Source organism: Equus caballus, chromosome 15, assembly GCF_041296265.1.
Source record: "Equus caballus isolate H_3958 breed thoroughbred chromosome 15, TB-T2T, whole genome shotgun sequence".
Taxonomy (NCBI): Eukaryota; Metazoa; Chordata; class Mammalia; order Perissodactyla; family Equidae; genus Equus; species Equus caballus.
The window spans coordinates 90,594,235-90,615,324 of record NC_091698.1 but is presented as its reverse complement, the minus strand read 5'-3'; the positions used below and the strand labels follow the sequence as shown (position 1 = coordinate 90,615,324).

At 35.5% G+C, this 21,090-nt stretch overlaps 1 protein-coding gene across 34 annotated transcripts in view; it reads right to left on the bottom strand.

The window, feature by feature from the left end:
• The window catches only part of PUM2 (pumilio RNA binding family member 2), a 93,905-nt gene that overhangs the window by 34,544 nt on the left and 38,271 nt on the right, over window positions 1-21,090 (bottom strand). For all 34 annotated transcript variants that reach the window (XM_023619457.2, XM_070235872.1, XM_070235875.1 and 31 more), the window contains 5 exons: window positions 14,276-14,401; window positions 10,363-10,505; window positions 8,712-8,841; window positions 4,523-4,666; window positions 4,116-4,406 (listed from right to left, as the gene is read on the bottom strand). In XM_023619457.2, coding sequence (XP_023475225.1) covers window positions 4,116-4,406; window positions 4,523-4,666; window positions 8,712-8,841; window positions 10,363-10,505; window positions 14,276-14,401 — 834 coding nt within the window. The remainder of the gene's footprint in view (window positions 1-4,115; window positions 4,407-4,522; window positions 4,667-8,711; window positions 8,842-10,362; window positions 10,506-14,275; window positions 14,402-21,090) is intronic.

Below are 21,090 nucleotides of genomic sequence, written 5' to 3'. Positions count from 1 at the left end.
TTTTAGAAACATTAGGGAGAAGATAATTACTGTGATAACTATATATACTAACTTATTAATCATAAAAGGGTATAAATGCACCCCAATAAAGTAACGAAATACATAACAGAGCAGTCATATGTTCATTATTTCACACATATTTACCATTGACACATATGATTACTGTGCTTTAATACCCTGGTATGATTTATAAACCCTGGAATTGTAAATTGTCTGCTTTAGGATATGCTAGAGATTAAATTCCAGTAAGGTTGAATTTTGGTAGTGTCCTAATCTCTGGAACCAGGTTGTTAGACTTCCACTGATGCCAAGAAAAGATTATATGGATAAACGGAATGTTATAATACATTTCCCTCACCATTCACATTTGCTTTGGCTTGTAGCTCATGTTCAAACCATAGTCCTTCAAGTCCATATTGGCCCGAATATTAGTCAGTTGTGAAATATAAATGGCAGCTTACTCCTCAGTACTTTTCACACTACACATTCTCCCTATCCTTCAACAACTAAATAACAATATATATGTGAAAAAGCTAAACTTTCTTTTAGAAAATTAATAGCTTTCATTACTGTTAGCACACCAAAGACATGCTTTCACTTACCCTCAGGATCTTCCATTTCTAAGATTCTGTAGTACTGGCCTCATGAGCCCTTTACTCAGTGAAGACTGATCAGCCTCTTTTTTTTCCCTTTAGATAATAATCAATTATCTTATATCATATCCCTTATTGCACTACATACTGAATTCTTTTTACTTAATCAAAAATTCAACTATTAACCTCCTAGTTCTTTTTTTCCTTTTGTATACCACAAAATCATAAAACAGTAGAATCACATTACCAGGTAACTATGCATGCTCAGAAGAGCAACCCAAGATCTGGTTGTTAATCAACATGTATCTGGATAATCAAATTCTTTACCAAGTGTTTAAAAGGGCTTCCCAAACTTCCAATTCTTAAGTCTCACTTAGAGCCCATATTTTCAAGTATGCTTCTTTCCTATTTCTAAGCACTGGTCTTTTTTTTTTTTTTTTTTTTTAACTGAATGCCTTTTACATCCAAGGGAATTCCATATTACATTTTTAAAACTATCAAGTTTTTTCAGGACAAGCTTTATATTCGGACCAATATGGTAATTCTTTTCAAGAGAATTGTAAAGTTTCTATTAGGTCTTGGTTTTCTAATCGCAAGTCAATTGTAAGTAGGCCATAAGGGTATAGATTAAAGAGAAAAATTAAGCAGAGTACATGATGGGTAGACCCAGTTAAGCTTATAATACAGATAGGAAACTTAATTACGTTGGTTTTGCCAAATTCAAAATTATATAAAGGAAAATTACCAGGCTCACCTTACTGTATTAGGCAAAATATTATAACACTATTCAACCTTTTATACCAGCCAGTGTGGTTTCTGAAAGACTGATCATGTTTTATTGAAAATTTCACATTTTAAGATATAATAAGGAAATACCAGGTAACTATATGCATTTTAATAGCAAAAACAAATATAAATACTAATGTAATAAACAGCTCTTCTTGAGTTGGTTTTGGCAAAATTGTCACTGGATGCTACATTAACTATGTTAATTTAAAAGGACACTGTCAAAGTGATTTTTCTAAAACATGGCTACATTTTAAATTCTTATTTCAGAAAACAATTTAACTGACAAGAAAAAAGACAACAGCTCTCTAATAAGAGCAGTAGCACTATCATTCCCCTGGCAAATAACCAAAGAAACCATAGTTTTGACACATGCAATATTATTTTCTTCCAAAAAGGAAAAGCCAAGCCAAACATTTAAAAGTAATTCAGAAGTAGCTTTACTTTAAACATAAACAAGCTGGCTCAAGTTTTACTATATGCCTAAATTATATGCAACAGTATGACTATGAAATATGAAATGCAGTATACCTAAAATATCTAAGAGGCTAGACAGACAATGGAGTCACTAATAGTTGTCAATTGTGTATAAAACGTTAAATTACAAACTTTCTATTATAATAGCACCTTCTAAATGACAGGTCATAGAAAGGATGATTTAATTACTATGATAAAATGGCTAGCTTCCTAGCCTACTGTGTTATAAACTGGGTTATTTAATACTGTTAAGCAGTAATAATTTCATCATACAAGTAAGAGAATGTGTATATGTTACTGCGTGTATATATGTGCACATAACCATACTATATTTTAGATTTCATACAAGTATGGAATTGCCAAAATGTGAAATGGCAATGGGTAGACTTGTTTTAAGAATACACACGCATAGCACTTGAATGAACTCTCACAAAAGGTCTAAGAGGAGGGAGAAGATGCTAGACTATTTACTGGCATTCAGGGGTGGCAATCATTAATGCCCTCTGAAGCAATGTGAAATAGAGGTAACCCAGACTGGGAATCAGAATTGAGTAAGCAATGCTTATAAATAAGGGAGGCATGAAGATCAGTTTTTGGGAAAGAGCCATCTGGAGGGCACATCTGTAGGGAACAAAATGTTAATGCCAACCTGCTCCTGAATGCAGGGGGAACAGTCTTAACAATTAAGAGACAAATGGGAATTTGGAAGAACTGGGTAGGAGGGCCTACAGATCTATACTAGACAATCAGTGACATATTTTATTAGAAAAGGAAACACAAGGCTTATCAAAGCTCTTCTCTATTTTTCCTGGATTATTTAGGGTCTAAAATCTATAGTTTAACAACTAATTAATTCCACAAAGTTTGTTTTTTTAAGTTATATGTTCTTTTTATTTTCTTCAGTTTATTTAGGATTATTCGGAGAAAATGCTTGTCAACTGTGCTAGAAACAAAAAATGAGTTCTATGGGAGTGCTTGGCTAGAGATAAAATACTGAACTCCAAAGAGGAATCAAAAAACTCAAGTAGGAAAATTTAAAAGACTGAACAGTTTCCCTGTTCACTAGTTTTCACCTCACACGTTCTTATGCCCATTCTTTAGGTAATTTTACGTTAGGCAAAAAAGACATCTCCTACTGTATTGCAGTATAACAAAAAAGCATCCTGCATCTAAAGTGCACAGCTGTCCTAGACCATCCCTCTATGAATGTTCAAAGTCAGAAGACACTTGCTTAGAAAACTGGCAAGCATAGTTAATAGTGACTGGCACATGTTAGTTTTGCCATTTTCCACACCAGAAAAGAATATAATTTATTGCGGTGGGAAAACAAATGAGAAGCAGATATTAAAGACTCTAGGACATTACAGAAATAGAGAATCTCTTGAGGTCCGAATAAACAGCCCTGCCCCTTGTGAAGAAAAGGCTGCCAAGTGCACCAACAGAACTAGGATAAGCTGTTTTTTCCCTGATGTTTCCTGAATATTCTGGAAACCTCAGAGAATGATGATACAAGGTACATCAAGAGGGAGTCAACGTGGGCCTCTTCTGATTTCACTTAGTTCTTCTTCAGTTACAAAATCAGTTTGTGTGGGTAAATTATTTATTTTGTGAAGCTTTTTAAAATTTGGATTTCTTAAGTATTATATATAAAAGTAGGATATGGGAAGAAACATGCTTTTAATTTTTAGTGATAAAGGCTAAATTATTTAATCTAAAAAAAAGATAAGCACGTTGGTAGTTTCTTAGGGGCTTCTGTTTAGAACATTTAATTATATTTTATTTTTATATATTATACCAAATAAAGAAAACCACAAGATCCACTAGCATTTAATAAGATTAAAGGATCTGATAAGAACAGAAAGATGATTATTTTAAAACACCAGAAATTTAAGATGGCAAAATATTTACTTTCTCAAACATTAATTATTATGTAGAGAATAAGGAAGAGCTAGTAATTAGCATAAAATATATTGCTCCAAACAAATCTTACTAAAACACCCCAGCAATACAATTCTTAAAGCAAGGGGAAAATGTACTATATTTGAGTGAAGAATGGGCTGCTGGAAATGAGTTAAACATTCAACAAACGTTTAGATTTGCAGGAAGTAGTTTTTCTTCTACAAAATTAAACCAATAAACTAGTATTTTATTCCTGTCCTTTCTACACTACAAGCTTTTTATTATTGCTTATCTTAATATCAAAAACATACATATACCTCATGTTCACTTAGAGAGTACTCATCTTAAAAAAAAACTTACCTGATGAACCAAATCCGCTGAGGGCTGAGCCTATAGCAGCACCCAAAGAGCTACTGCTTCCAAAGCCAAGAGATGTACCTCCAGGTTGGCCAGGTCCGTGAGAAAATAAAGAACTGCTCTGGGAGCTATTAGTCAAAGAAGTGTTCCCATAAAATGAATTAGACTGCAGATTAGTGCTTGGCTGCTGCTGTTGCTGCTGCTGCTGTGGTGGCTGAGTGCCAATTGGCCGAAAAAGACCATTTGTGCTGCCTGTCAGACTATTTGCAGTTCCTCCAGCTGCTGCTGCTGCGGCTGTAAAATAAATTCCAGATACTTCTTAAAACTACCCAGAAAACTATTCTTTATCTTTCAAATTTCTCAAAAGACATCAGAAAAATATGACCCCTAAAAACGTCAATTACACTTACCAGCTTGTGCTGCTGCTGAACTAATTAAAACAGGCGTGGGAGCCATTAATCGAACCGGAGCTCCAAGGCCAGTTCTTGCTCCAGGGCCAACCACTAAGGCACCAGTCTGATCATAATAGGCAGTTGGAGCTAGTACTTGATAGCCTAGACAACATTAAAATAAATGTTTATTAATGAAAATACTTATTACAAAAAACATTTTCATGTTTATTTTGCCCTGCATTTGTTTTTATCAACCAGAAAACACAGCTATTGTATACTATTAACATAAAACCCTGAAACAGTTACCATATGAAAAGCAAATACATTTGAAAAGGTATTACTAAATCTACAAAAACGTAATAGAGCGTAGGTAAAGTTTTTTCCTCTAAATTTTAACAGAGATGCCTTTCACTTATGGAGCAAAAAACGATGAGGTATTTTCCTTGATATAGAAACTACAGGCTACAAAGGGCTGATATTAGAAAAATATCACTTTACCGCTTAGTCAGTTTTGAGAGGAAGATGGATAGAAAGACAAAGGGAAGTGAGGCAGAACACTATACAATTTTACTAAGGTTCTAAACCAAGTGCCTCATTACCAGCATTCTCTTAGATTTTCATTTGTAAGAATCCCTTTAAAAACTTAAATCACGATATAAACAGATACCTGAAAATCATAAGGCAACGGTCTGTCTGTAAAGGTTGTCAAGCTAGAACTTGAAGAAAAATCATGCAGGCATTAGCTTTATCATAGCCTTGAGCACAAGGAGGTGACAATTTGTATTATTCAGAACTAGAGAAGAGTTTACCTCTTCTTTTTTTTTTTGAGGAAGATTAGCCCTGAGCTAACATCTGCTGCCAATTCTCCTCTTTTTGCTGAGCAAGACTGGCCCTGAGCTAACATCCGTGCCCATCTTCCTCTACTTTATATGTGGGACACCTACCAGAGCATGGCTTGCCAAACAGTGCCATGTCCATACCTGGGATCCGAACAGGCAAGCCCCGGGTCACCGAAGCAGAATGTGTGAATTTAACCACTGTTATTACCGGGCTGGCCCCATGCCACTTATTTTAAGACATGACATTGATCTAACTTCCTTTCAGGGAGAGATCTATTTTAATTTAAAGACATTAAACTCTTCCATTTTAATTTAAAGACATTTCCCACTTTTAAATATGGTAAAATAAGTGTAGAATTGAGAAAACAAATCACAAATAGCTAAATAAAACACAAGGCAGACAGAAGTACTAAAGAAAGGTACGGTTATGTGCCATAGGAAAGCAGGAGGAGGAGCAATTATTAATGAACAAGCACTAGAAAAGAAAGACAGGGTAAGGCTTCATGGAAAGGATATTAAAGGAGGAGAAGGAAAGTTAATCACAAAATGTTTTATAAAGCTACATTAAAAAATGGAAAATGTAAAACTATATATCCCAATTTTGCTTAAAATTTATAAAAGGGTATTCTAAGCTAAAAACATTAGCTAGGGCTAGACGCATAAAAGTAAAAGTATGTTCAGGGAACAGTATGTGGTCTAGCATGTTAAAGCATAGGACTAGAGAGGGATGCTACTGATTAGGTTAAAAGGGTAGTCTGGGGCTAGATCACCAGAATGGTATAAACTAACCTGTACTGCTTTTTTTCTGGTGAAGATGACTGGCCCTGAGCTAACATCTATTGCCAATCTTTGTCTACTTTATATGTGGGATACCGCCACAGCACGACTTGATGAGGGGTACTTCAGGGTCCACTGAAGCAGAGCATGCAAACTTTACCACTTTGCCACCAGGCCAGCCCCTAACCTGTGTTTCTGAAAGGTAACTAAAAGGAGAATAAAAAAATAAAATGAACAGAAGAGATTAGAGGCAATCAGAGTTAGTAGGAGAGATGAACAAGAACACCAAGATGAGATGAAATGAATATGAGGCAGAACAATCAAGAATTAGCAAGTTAATAAACGTGAAACATAGAAGAAAACCAAGAGTTACAGATGACTCTGAGGCTGAAGCCAAAAGTTTCCAGTTCATGACGCTAGTGGAGTTACCAGTGAAATAGGGTGAACAGTAAGACAAGCAAACTTGGGAGGGATGCATTCATTTGACACTTTCAGTTTGAGGAGTGGCTGGAACATATTACATGGTAATGTCTGGTATGAAAGTAGAAATATGTTAAGTCTTCAGAAAGGAAGCCAAGATGCAGATGTAAACTCGTTAGTTTACTGGCATAGGGATGATAGTTGAAAAGATGAAGGCATTTATAAGAAATGAATAATAGGACCAGCGCCAAGAGCCAAAAAAGATTAGCAAGAGCTACAAGCAGTAGCAAATACACACAGGCCAGAAGCACTCTCTTAAATCAAGGTCCTACTTAGCATCTATTAAGGCAGGACTGTCGTACTCCCTGCCTGACTCTTCTTCCCTTTCTACCTGTAGCTAAAACCCAAGAGGAACCCAGAGTAGTCTTAGCAGTGGCTTTCATAAACTACAAGCTTAGTCTTTTTAGCCCTGTCTCCATGTCCCTCCCGTTTGCCTACAACAACTTCAGCTTCAGTTTATTCCCCAAAGGCTGCTTTTTGCCAGGGTCTCTAATACATAACAGCTCCAAGACAGTACCTCCTGTGAAGTAAATACAGCTGGGGTAAAAAAAGAAAATAACAAGAACGCCCCCATTCTATCATTTGTACTTCAGGTACAGCAGTATTAACATCTTCCCTTTATCCAGTGGGCTAGACAAGATGATAAACCCAGATTTTAGAATTTGAGAGAGAACAGAATGAATGCAATTGATATAGAAATCCTCAAAACAATATACAGAAGTATTGAGCAGCACTTAACACAGAAAAGAAACCCTCAATCACGTAAGTCAGAATCTTTTCCAATATCATTAAACACATTTCCTAAATGATCTGAATAGAAAAGTACATTACAATTAAATGGAAACTGTAACCTATATTTCATTAATAAGTAATCTATACAGTTATAGCAGTAACTACTCATATACTAAGAGTGAAAAAGTAGCATACTTAAAAGACTGACTCTTTAGGAGTGGAGAGAATGAAGAAATGGAGTGGAAGGTGATGAGTTATCTACTGATACTCAAACGTAGCCTTTAAATCTCACTTTAAAAACATAACAAGGGGCCGGCCCGGTGGCGCTAGGAATGGAGAGAATGAAGAAATGGAGTGGAAAGTGCTGAGTTATCTACTGATACTCAAACGTAGCCTTTAAATCTCACTTTAAAAACATAACAAGGGGCCGGCCCGGTGGCGCAGTGGTTAAGTTTGCATGTTCCACTTCTTGGCGGCCGCGGGTTCACTGGTTCGGATCCCAGGTGCGGACATGGCACCGCTTGGCACACCATGCTGTGGTAGGCGTCCCATGTATAAAGTAGAAGAAGATGGGCATGGATGTTAGCTCAGGGCCAGTCTTCCTCAGCAAAAAGAGGAGGACTGGCAGTAGTTAGCTCAGGGCTAATCTTCCTCAAAAGAAAAAATAAAATGAAAAAAATAACAAGTTGGTTTTATTGGCTTAAGAAAAATATCTTCCTTCCTCCATTATTATTAAAGTAGTAATTTTGTATCTAGTTTCATAAAAATTACTTCACACAAAAAAATATTTTCTTGGCCCATTCTAAAAGTTGTATTGTGGCAATGGGCAGAAATTTTTATAATTTTCTCTCCATTAGGCTTTCATAGGCATATTATAGTAGACACTGTTGCTATTAAGTTATAAATATCAATAGTTTAAAATACTATAAGTGGGCTAAACAAGACTGAACAATGTTCAAAGTGGAAAATGTTAGCTGTAAACTTCTCAATATTAACTCACTAAATGACTATTATTTTAAGGCAGGAATGGCAAATAGGTTTTATCTTACAAGCCAATTCTAATCAACTTGTTTTATTTCTTGAAGCACTGCATTGAGGATTCTGGACTAAATTCAGCTGGAAAGATGCTATGGTTTATGCCATAAACAGAGTAAGAAAAAATGGCCCTGTTGAGAACTCTAATACATATTTGCCATCCTTGTCATTAACTCTCACCAAACAGTATTGATTTCAACTATTGGTATCCGAGTTCTAAATAATTTATTGCAAGGTAGGCAAGATTTTCAAGACATTTCTTTATTTTTTTCACTCTTCGGTGTGAATGGCTACATTTAACATTTTAAATCTATTCAAATTTCTCCAATTAACCAACTATATACCTGGCATGCCAGTAGCAAGACTCTGACCAAAAGCCAAAGTTGGATTTGCTGCAGCAAGTGATTCTGCCTGTTGCCCTTGCTGGCCCTGATTGGGAGTAAGAGGGCGCTGACCTGTTCCAGCACGGAGAACCTACAAAAAACAAATGATTTCCTTAAAAATGAAATTATAAAATAACAAATAAATTTATCTTGGACAACTCTGTATATATCACAAAAGACCTTTGGATATTCTCTGAACATAGTTACATTCAATGAAATGTCGATTTAGCATGAAAAAATATAAAACATAGTCACTGGCTCTTGACAACTAGAACAATCTATTAAGCAATATGGAGAGTCCAGAAGGTCTTTGGGAAAAACTGCTTCTAGCACTGGTGCTCTTTAACACACCAAAGTAGTATTAAAATAAGAGAGAGATTTATTTGGGAGTAGGGGAGATGGCAAAATCTTAGATGAAGACAAAAAAACTTAATTTAGGTTTTACTATTTTCTAAGGCTGAAAACTGAAATACAGGAAATTTACAGGAATAAATTAAGTATGATTACTCAGTCTGTCGTGAGATTGTGGCGAAGAGTGAAAACTTCAAGTTGAACCAAATTTTCAGAATTCAGAAGCTTTAGCAAAAGTGAATAAAAGCTTTTTAGTGTAAAATCTTAGGGTGACAAAAAGAATACAAGATTACAACAAAACAAGGAGAAAACTCAAGGTTGCTCAAGCCAGGCTCCTCTGCAATATGTAGCCGTTGTAGTGATTCTACACAAGCAGGATGGACATTAACTTCACAGAGATAAATACTTCAAACAGTTCAGGACAAGGGGGATTCACTGTGAGCCCACCTTGGAAGTAAGCATCACACAGAGGTGTGCTTATATTCAGGTAGTGTTATGTTTGCCCAAAGAAGATAGAGATTACAAAAATTTATTAAACAATGCTGTGGTATAATCTACAAGGACTGAGCCAAAGGACAGCTTCAAGAGAATATCAACATAGTATCAGAAACTGTATGCAAGGAAATTTAGACTAAAATTTAACTGCCAAGTAAGTAATACTATACTTGCCATTATGTTATTTCTTTGGGATAAATATGATGAATCTGACAACCAGAATTCTGATATTTATCAACAATGTTTTTACACTTATCAAAATAGTTCTACAAAGTGGCTGCAATAAAAAAAATCTTCGTGATAAACATCTTGTTTTAAAAAGTTAAATCTAACCTTTCATAAACATACTTCTTTTCTTGCTTAAAATTATGAAGTATCCAGCAATCTCCTTTTTCTTGTCAGAAATATATTAAGTTCATATTTAAATTCGTAATTTAAATACCCAGAAGAAAATGAAGTGACAATTACTTTACAGGAACATTAAATAGCACACTTTAACAAGTGATAAAAAGAAAATTAATAATTGCTAGATTTTAAGACAGTTTCAATAACAAAAATGCAGAAATGGAACACAACCAAATCTTTAAATTCTTATAATACTGATTGGGGCGGGAACCCCATGTAATCAATACCTGTGTACCAACCAATACGCTAGTTACCATGTTATATATTGAGGAAAATAAGAGAAAATATAGATCTTGAACACAAGAAGCTCATAGAATTTCAAAGATTCTTCCGGTATTATTTAATGAAGGCAGGCCTATACCTGTTGCTGCCCAGGCTGAGCTTGTGATGCTGCTTGCTGATTTGCTGTGTTGTTTGCCGCAGCTGCAGCTTGTTGCTGAAATAAATTGGCTGGATACACCCCCCACGGAACACCATAATACTGAGGTGGAACCACTGCTGGACCTAAACCCCACATCCCACCCCCCAAAAAGAAAAAAAAAAAGTTACTACATTGTATAGATAAATGAGGTCAGCTATCACTATATCACGAAAAGGGAAAGCGTGTAACCTTGAAGCAGACGTCCTTAAAGTCCTCTATTCACTTATACCTGTTATACCTTTTCTATCTCTTCCTCATTCTATTAGGGAGAAAGTCTCATTCAGGTATTGATTATTCAAAGAGAAAAGTATTGAGGAGTGATAGCAGTGGCCTTAATGGAGAGATGTGAAACTAAATTCAGGAAGACCAACGAACTGACAAGACACAACCATCTATTCAACGTTCAGTGAATGCCAGTTTATAGATCTGATCCTGGCAAACACAGATATTACATTCAGGGAACATTGGACACCATAAAATTCTAAGATTTCCTATGCTCAATTTATCCCTTCTCTCAAAAGGCTATTTTCTGACCACTGAAAAGAATTACAAAAATAAAACAATACACTTTTACCTTCTGATTTGCAAGCTGTAACATAAAACTAGGGAACGTTCTGGTACCAAGCTTGCTACAACTGTATTTGAATTGTAAACCTTGAATTTAAAAATATTCTTCCTGGGGCCGGCCCCATGGCCGAGTGGTTAAGTTTGCACACTCCGCTGCAGCAGCCCAGGGTTTTGCCGGTTCGGATCCTGGGCACGGACATGATACCACTCACAAGGCCACGTTGAGGTGGCGTCCCACATGCCACAACTAGAAGGACCCGCAACTAAAATATACAACTATGTACCAGGGGGCTTTGGGGAGAAAAAGGAAAAATCAAAAATTTTAAAAATGTATATATATTCTTCCTATTTGAAACAGAACGTCAGAATTCTCACCAAAGCAACTGAAAATCACGTGAAAACAAATGAAACACTGGTGTTTATGTGATTAGGAAAACAGGACTAGTCAGTCAAGACAAGAAAGAACTAGGTAATATAAGTACAGAGGGACATGGACATAAGAAAGCAAACTAGGAAAAATAGAATCAGTTGTTCTTGCTCTATTCTACTTTATTCAAGACAATGTTTGATTCCTGAAGAGTCAACAGCATCACATAAAATAAGCCCCACCCACCATTAAACTAATGAATAAGATGTCATGATTCTTGACTAATAATAACAAACGTGTCCTAAAATGCCATTGATGTAATTTTAGTATATCTAATTTGTGTATTTTCAAAAGTCAAACTCTTGGTTTCACTTTGTTTTGGAAGAAAATAAAGCCCAGTATAATTGACTAAAATGAAAAGCTTCAGAAAGTTTAAGGGTGGGCAAGCCCTGTGGCATAGTGGTTAAGTTTGGCACACACTATTTTCAGGAGCCCAGGTTCAGTTCTTGGGCACGGACCTACACTACCCATTGGCAGCCACACTGTGGCAGCAACCCACATATACAAAATAGAGAAAGACTGGCACAGACGTTGGCTCAGAGAGAATCTTCCTCAAGCAAAAAGAGGAAGACTGGCAGCAGATGTTAGCTCAGGGCCAATCTTCCTCAGCAAAAAAACAAAAGTAAGGGGGGCCCTAGCCCCAATGGCCTAGTGGTTAAGTTCAGCACACTCCATTTCAGCAGCCTGGGTTCAGTTCCCAGGCACAGACCTATACTACTCTGTCAGCCACCATGCTGTGCTGGCGGCCCACATACTGAAAAAACAGAGGAAGATTGGCAAAGATGTTAGCTCAGGGTGAATCTTCCTCAGCAAAAATAAACAAAAAGTTCAAAGGTAAAATATATTTCTAAAGGGGCTGGCCCGGTGGCCGAGAGGTTAAGTTTGCACGCTCCACTGCAGGTGGCCCAGTGTTTCGTTGGCTCGAGTCCTGGACGCAGACATAGCACTGCTCATCAAACTATGCTGAGGGAGCGTCCCACATGCCACAACTGGAAGGACCCACAACAAGAATATACAACTATGTACCAGGGGGTTTTGGGGAGAAAAAGGAAAAAACAAAATCTTAAAAAAAAAAAAAATATATATATATATATATATATACACACACACATATATATTTCTAAAGATAGTTTAAGCACAATCTACAATGAGAACTGTTATAACACTGGCAAGGATTTATGAAGGAAGGATACACTGTCAAAACAAAACAAGAACCAGACATCTACCAGAACCTCTCTGTCCAAAACAGTAGTCAGAAGCCACCATGGCTATTGAACAATTAAAAGTTGGAAAGCCCAAATTGAGATGTGCTCTAAGTATAAAAGATACACAGGATTTTAAAGACTGAGCATGAAAAAGAAGAATATAAAATATCTACTAATAATTTTTAAAATACTGATTACACATTGAAATGATAATATTTTGGATACTGAGCTAATCAAACACATCACTGAAATCAATTTCATCTTGTTTTTACTTTTATAATAATGTGGCTACTAGAAAAATTTTAATTATATTATCTGGCTCACATTATCTTTGTACCGGACAGTGCTGGTCTTAGAAAGCCTAGAATGCTTCTCTCAAAACTAACAACCTCTTATAGAGCTGGTTCTTTCAGTTGTACAGGTTAATGATTCTCCATATGTATCATATACCAGCAATTAAATGGCACCAGGAAAGCTCACGTGATTTGTCTTTATGGAACCACATGCAGATCTATACCAAAAACTACTGAATGTGACAGGTTAGTTTCAGCCTGCCAAGATATCAAACAAGAATTTGAAACTAACATTTTTTTTCACTTCTTAAAACAAAGTCTTGAGTATAAAAAAAGTCCTGAAACTCCTAAGCAAAGACTGACTGTTCTATAGTCATGATAATAACTACCAGAAGTAGATTTAAAATTAAAATTGCCTAATTGATCAGTGACAATTCACTTGAGTGAACTTATCTCTGAAAGTAAAAGAATCAGTGTCAGCCTGGAGTTATGAAAATCAGCTCATTAGCAGATTCACTCCAATGAACACACTTCTGTGGCTGCATCACCCTGTTCCCGCCTTGGTAACCAACATAAACCATGGCTAAGACTAATTCATTTCTGTCTCTGTAACTAACTCAACCTAAAACAACCTTCCCCCACAAACTCTATAGAAGACCGGTAAATTGCTTTGCTCAATAAGACTGACTAGCACACAACTCCCCCTTACTTAACATAAGCAATAAACACAGCTTCAGGGTTTTAAAAAAATTTTTTACAGCTTTACTGCAATACAATCGACATGTAACATTGTGTAGTTTCAGTTTTTATTTCATATTTTGAGTGGTGGTCTCAGGCTTTGACAGTTTTTAGTAAGTTCTTTCCAACTCTAACCCCCTACCCCCCACCTTTCTGTCCCTCAGGCTTGCTTGCACATTTAACAGCACTAAATAAACTTTACTTTTCAGATACTCATTCTCTTAAGATTGTTGAAGCTCTTTATCTTACACTCTTCTCTGACCTGAGTATTAACAGCACATACCCCTAGTTTATTTTCTGTGAAATAACTTTACTTTGCATTGTCTCTGTGGGTATCGGGATTGGTCACAAGAATGAAGACTTGTGGTTGACAATGCAAGATTTATGAAACTACGAAATTGAAATGTAAAACAACTATGTACAGGAAGAAAAGAGTTATCAGACTTAGGCTTTCTCCTGTAGCATTAGAGTTGAAGAATAAACTAACTTTCTGGAAACTTCAGTTCATTCTGGATGTTTCAGTTTTTCCTAGGAACGTCAAATTGCCCAAATAGATAAAATAAAGTACATATCACAATTAAAACTAAATTCATAATAAGCAACAAGGATGAACAGTGAGTTACCTGCTAATGTTGCTGCTGCAGCCAATCCTGCTGCAGTATACGGATCGGTCCCTGGAGGAGCAGCACTAATAATATATGGATTTGGCACAAATGCAGCTGGAGCAAGGCCTGCTGAGAATACACCAGCTGTATTCAAAAGGGGGAGAAATAATGAATGAAAATGTAAAGTATGATCTTCTTCATTAGGTAAAAACTTTTATACTTTGAATTTGGGGTGGGGTTAGGAGAGTGTATACAATAGTTCAAATTCTTACTAACTGAGTGACCCTTGGCACGTAACACAACCTAATTCTAAGGTTCTTCATTTATGAAATTGACGTATCACCAGTTGTCTTAAGAGGATTTTTGTGAGAATTAAATGTGATACTGAATATGAAATGACTGCATAATACCAGCACCTAATAGACACACAATACATGTTTAGACCTAGAACTACTACTGTTCAATAGTAGTTTTTTACTTAATCTTTTTTTAAAAAACTACCTCTTTATCCTTTTCATTTTGTTTTGTTTTGCTGGGAAGGATTCACCCTGAGCTATCATCTGTTGTCAATCTTTCTTCTTTTTTAAATTTTTTCCCCTTCTTCCTAAAGCCCCAAGCATGGTTGTACATCTAGTTGTAAGTCCTTCTAGTTCTTCTGTGAACCACTGCTACAGCATGGCAACTGACAGATGGGTAGTGTGGTTCCACGATCAAGAAGCGAACCCTGGCCGCCAAAGCAGAGAGTGCAGAACTTGAACCACTAGGCCATTAGGGCTGGCTCCATTCAATCTTTATTAAGCCATACTACGAGCTAGGGATTCAACACTGAGGAAGACAGATACAATCTGCCCTCACAGATCACTCCACCTAGTGAGAAAAACGAGTAAACTGGCAACTAGAATATAGTATACTAACTGCTATGGACATAGAAAGGAGGGCTGTCTAACTAGCTTTGGAAGGGGTGGGCAGGATGGAGTAGGATTATAGTGTATAAGATAAAACTGGAGCTATAAATAGAAGGAAGAGCCATGAAGAGTTTCCTGGGTCCCGTTAAGTAGCTGGACTTTACCCTGAAAGCAACAGGAAAACAATGAAGAGTTTTAAGTAGGAGAGTGTCTTTAAGTCAATTTTGAGCCTAATATATGCCAATATGGATTTAGCAAAGCCTAAGAAAGATTTTTAAATAGTCATTTGCAGTACTTATTAGAGAGAGAGAGAGAGAGAAACTGCTAGTATGGAGGAATCACTGTGTAGACCTTTTACTGTACAGTACTAAAAAATTACTTGGAAAATACTGCTAGAGTTGCCTCTTCTGGAGAATACCAGACAAGTAGAAAGTGAGGAAATAATGAAAATGGATGTGTTTAAAGTTAAAAGAGTTCAAAAAGGTTAAAGTTTAAAAGATGACTGGGGGGAGCATATGGGGATAAAAGCAGATGGACATAAAGTAACTTTTAAAAAAGTATCCAAAAGAAGCTCTTACCATAAAATCAAGACTAAAAACCTTAATTCTAACTATTTTATAGTGGATTTCAAATTTTTCACTGACCCACAATATGAAATACATTTCATATTGACCTAATATTCATACCCACATATATACACACAACAAAGACCTCAAAAAAAATTTTATCCTTATAAAGTTCCAATGCACTCTATTTTCTCTTTTTCTCTTTATTAATTTCCATAATCTATTTAATTTTTAAAAATACTGGTCGCGACCACCAACACTCATTTTACGCCCACGCAGAACATGACTATCTAAAAAAATCTGTTTATAATAAAGGAAATAAGAATTAAACAGAGGGTTCAATTATATCCCTGCAATATCACCCATCGAAATATCTGAGCAAAATCATTTGCTCAGAGTTGCATTCTTAACTATGCCCTAGGTCAAAGATTTCAAGATTTCCCTCCAGTTCCTCTACTGGGAATTATTTTTATTACAAGAATAGAAAATGTCCTGATATTCATGGTCTACTCATACCACTACACAATCTAAAAGCCATGACATAATATTCTCTATTTTTATAATTAAAAATGATTGCTTTTAAAAACTTAAATACTATTGGAATGTATAAAGCAGAAAGTCGAAGTCCTTATATAACCTTTACTGACACGGTTATTTCCTTCTAAATTTTTTTCCATTTTAGAAATGATTTTAATATAGCTCTTTCATATTTACATTATAAAGCAGATAAGAAGTAAAGTTTCAAATATTTGAAAAACAAGGAATTAGTTTGACCTAACGGATATATATTGAATCTTCTGCTGAAAGAAATGGAGAAGCACATATTTTAAGCTCATGTGATTTCACCTGGAAATATTTCTAACATATTAAACACCAAATATGCTTGTGTGTACATATATACATATCTGTGTTCGCATGTATATATACATATGTGTATTTACGTGTTTATATATGCACATACCTATATATATGCTTCTAAATTTTTTAAAGCATATATACACACACACTAATACATTTTGTAATCTAGGCTCTCATGGTACTTCAATATGCTTTTTCACGTGCCAATTAACCATAGATCCCCTTCTGTGTCAACAGATACCTTCTAGCTCATTCTTTTTGGTTGAGTAGTATGTATTCTACTATACAGAAGGAACACGATTTAACCAGTCTACTACAGATACCTATTTAAATGGTTTACAATCTTTCGCTATAAATAAATAATGCTATCATTAAGTACACAGGTCTCTGATTATCATCATTTCCTTATAAATTCACTTAAATGGGCAAATATATATAAATACTTAATCCACATTTCCAGATTATCCTCCAGGAAAGTTGCATCAATTTCTCATATATAAGAATGTCACTCACGCTCCTGCCAAAATAGGACTTTATCAAACTTTTTAAACAGTTGTTAATCTGAGAGGTAAAATAAAGCATTAATTTTTGTTTTAAGCTATGGTTCTTTGCCTATCAGAGGCAAGATATATCAATCCTTTATACGTTTATTTTTCTCACTTAAATTTTTAATCCATCAGGAATAGGACCCAATTATCAACAAGCTATTTTCTAAATACGTTCTATTACCAACTTGAAATGTCAATTAAGATTAAAATCCACCCCACCAATGCACCCCAAACACACAAACACATATCTATTTCAGAGTGTTCTTGTCTACTGATCTACTCGTATATTCCTAGGCCAGGACCGCACCATCTTAATTACTGTAAATAATACTTGTCTTGAAATATGGTTGAGTAAGTCCCCCTCTTCCACTTCAGTTTTCCATTAATTTTCTGGTTTTACTTTTCTGAGACAAACACGAAAAACAAACTTTCAAGCTACCAAAAATCCTGTTGGGATTCCAATCAAGAATACATTAATTCACAAAGGGATTTAGGGAGAATCGACATCTTTATGATACGGAGTTTTCCCAAAAAGGCACGTGTCCCCATTTATTCAAGTCTTCAGTAAAAGTTTATAGTTTTCTTTAAATATGCCTCACACATCTTTAGTTACTTCCTACTCCACTCCATAGCTTCTACTTTCTCTTTTGTATCTCCCATGTCCTGATTACTATGGGTTATCTCAGAGTTCTGGGAGATCCCAAGTTTTATCTTCCAGTTCATTTAGTCCTAACTGATAGCTAGTCAAATTATGTAGCCCACCTATGTCCTTTTATTTACAAGATTACAAAATGGTCTGTTTTCACATCATTTTGTTGTTTCCAGACCTCTGATGTTTGACAGTTTAAAGTCTTTTATCTCTTAAGATTCTAAACCTACTTTTAAAGTTCTTCTCACAACTTTAAAGTTCTCTTATTTCTACATCTTGGCTGTAAACTCTACTGTTTGTTATATGACTCCTTTCTGGCTGATCTTTCTTGTTTGCACTGTAATTTTTGTTTGAAACACTATCCTATATAAGAGATTCTCTTACACTCACCTGTCCATCAGGTAGTATCCTGACTGCCAACTACACACGATAAACTTAAGTCTCCAAACCAAGTCTTGTATTAGTGGCTTGGGGGCTCTTACCCTACATGGTTAGCATGATTCAAACCCCAATCCTGGTAGTGTGTAGACCCTCTGTTTGTTTATCCCTCTTGTAGCCCTCTACAGCCTACATGGTTTATTTGCAATTTACTCCTAAAGATTGTCTCTCAATTTCCTATATTACAGAAATTCCCCAATGATTTAAACAGCCCCACCTTTTTCTTTTCACTCTCTCCCCTTTGAGTACAGATGTTTATTGTAAAACATAAAATATTTTGGATCTGTTATCTCTTTCTGGGCCAGTCCATGGGCCAAGTCCAACCTGGTACCTATTTTTTTTTGTATGAACTAGCTAAGAACAATTTTTACAATTTTAAATAGTTGAAAATAAAATAATTTGCAAGACAGGAAAATTATATGAAATTCAAATTATAATGTCTAAAGATTTATAGGAACACAGTTTTACAGGAACTCATTTATCGTCCACGAGTGCTTTTGTGCTCTAACAGCAAAGTTAAGTAGTTGTGACTAAAACACCGTGGCCTGCAAAATCCAAAATATTTACTATCTGGGCCTTTATAAAAAAAGTTTGTCAAACACCATTCTAGAATAATCTTCTAAAGCTGCACTGTCCATTATAATAGTTACTACCACATATAGCAGTGATCATTTGAAATGTGACTAGTCTAAATTGAGATCTGCTCAAAGTAAAATGTAAACCTGATTTCAAAGACTTCATATGAAAAAAAGAACGTAAAATTTCTCATTTAGTAAGTTTTACATTAATTACATTTGAAATGATATTTTGGGTATAATGGGTTAAATAAAATATTATTCAAATTAATTTCATCTATTTCTTCTTAATTTTTAAAATGTGGCTACTACAGAACTTAAAATCTTATGTGCCACATATTACATTTCTATTGGACAATGCTGTTCTAAGTGAGATATCAGCCAGCCAAGAGATGACGGACAAACTTGGATAAAAGGACTAATGGTCAACAATGAATATATTTAACTGTGGAACAAAGATTAAAAGCTGGGGCCAATTTTGGTAAATCACATGTTTCTTAGAAGTATTTCCATTTTATTCAGGTTTTATCTGCAGAGTTTCCCAGATGGCTTCACAAAGAAGTTCTGCCAAATCTTTAAAGATCATGTTAAGTCTAATATTATTTAAAGTACGCCAAAGAATTAAAAAAAGAAACATTTAGGGGCCAGCCCTGTGGCCAAGTGGTTAAGTTTGCACGCTCTGCTTCAGCAGCCCAGGGTTTCACTGGTTCGGACACTGGGCGTGGAGGACCTAACACCACTCATCAAGACATGCTGAGGCAGTGTCCCATGCATCACAACCAGAAGGACCTACAACTAGAATATACAACTATGTACTGGGGGGGGAGGCTTTGGGGAGAAGAAGAGGAGAAAAAAAAAAAAGAAAAAGAAACACTTGTAAATTCTTTTTATGAAACACATATATTGATATCCATATCTGACCAAAAAACGCAAAAATGCACACACAAACTAGTTACCAATTTCAAGATATAATGAAAGATAGGAGACCATTTTACAATGACAGCAAAAGATTAAATACCTAAGAACAAACTTATCAAGAAATTCGCAAACTTACAGGGAAGAAACTTTAAAGCACTCATAAACAACACAAAAGCAGACCTGAATAAAAGTAAAGATACATCATGTCCTGGATGAGAGTATTTAATGTCATAAAGATGTCGATTTTCCCTAAGTCAATCCAAAATTTTAAACTGATCTTCTAGAAGTAAATATGCAGATTCTAAAGTTCATTGGAAAAAGCAAATAAGCAGAACAAAAAATTTAAAAGTCCAAAAAGGAAGAGCAATAATGAGTGTAGTAGCCTGCCACATATTAATCACACGATAAAGCCTCAAAAAATAAAAAGTGTTGTACTGGTCCATGAGCAGACAAGAATCAGTACAGTTCTAACAATGAGCAGGAAGGACTACGTATAGGGATAAAGGAAGTTGGGGAAAAAACAGGTCTAGAGTGCACGCTGCTATTAGAAGTCATCTAGAAATGTATGGCCATCTTTGATTAAAACCAAAAATACAATTTGGGACCTAGGAAGCCTTCCTGGATTGGCACAGAACAACAGAAAGTTAAGGAAAGATAATCAACTTAGCATACCCTCCCTTCATAGATTCTGACGTTGAGAGCATTTACAACTATTCCGAGGAAATAAAACAAGGTCAGCCATAATCAGATAGGCATAAAATTGGTTACATGGAGCTATGCGTGATAAAATGAAATAAAACTATACATACAGATTTACCAATGTCATATTCCTGGTTTTGGTACAGTACTATAATTACACTAAGATGCAGCCATTTAGGGAAAACTGAGTGGGGAACCACTTTGTGCTCTCTTTGCAACTTCATAAAACATTAAAAAAATCCAACATGCACAACACATACAACACTTGAACTCTAGCAGTAACAAAAGTGTAATTGTAATAACTGACCTTACAGTAAAGACTAAAGGTCAAAGACCAAATAACCTAAGATTCCTATTTCCAAACCATTTTAAAAATAAAAATTCTGATTTGATAATAGACACAGGTAACTACATTTGAATTTCCCCAAGTGTTTGACTCTCGACTTCATAATAAGCAAAAAACTTACATGCTGACAGCTTTCATCAAGATATAGAAACAGTTCTTCTATATAAAAAATAGAACTATACAAGAAATAGAAACAGTTCTTCCCTGGTTAATCTTTACTCTTGCCATGTAATATGTTACTCTGAAATGAACTACCACCATTCAGCAGAAGAAAAATGAAATGTTCTATACACGAACACAAGATTTTCTAACAGTCTAATCAAAATCATAA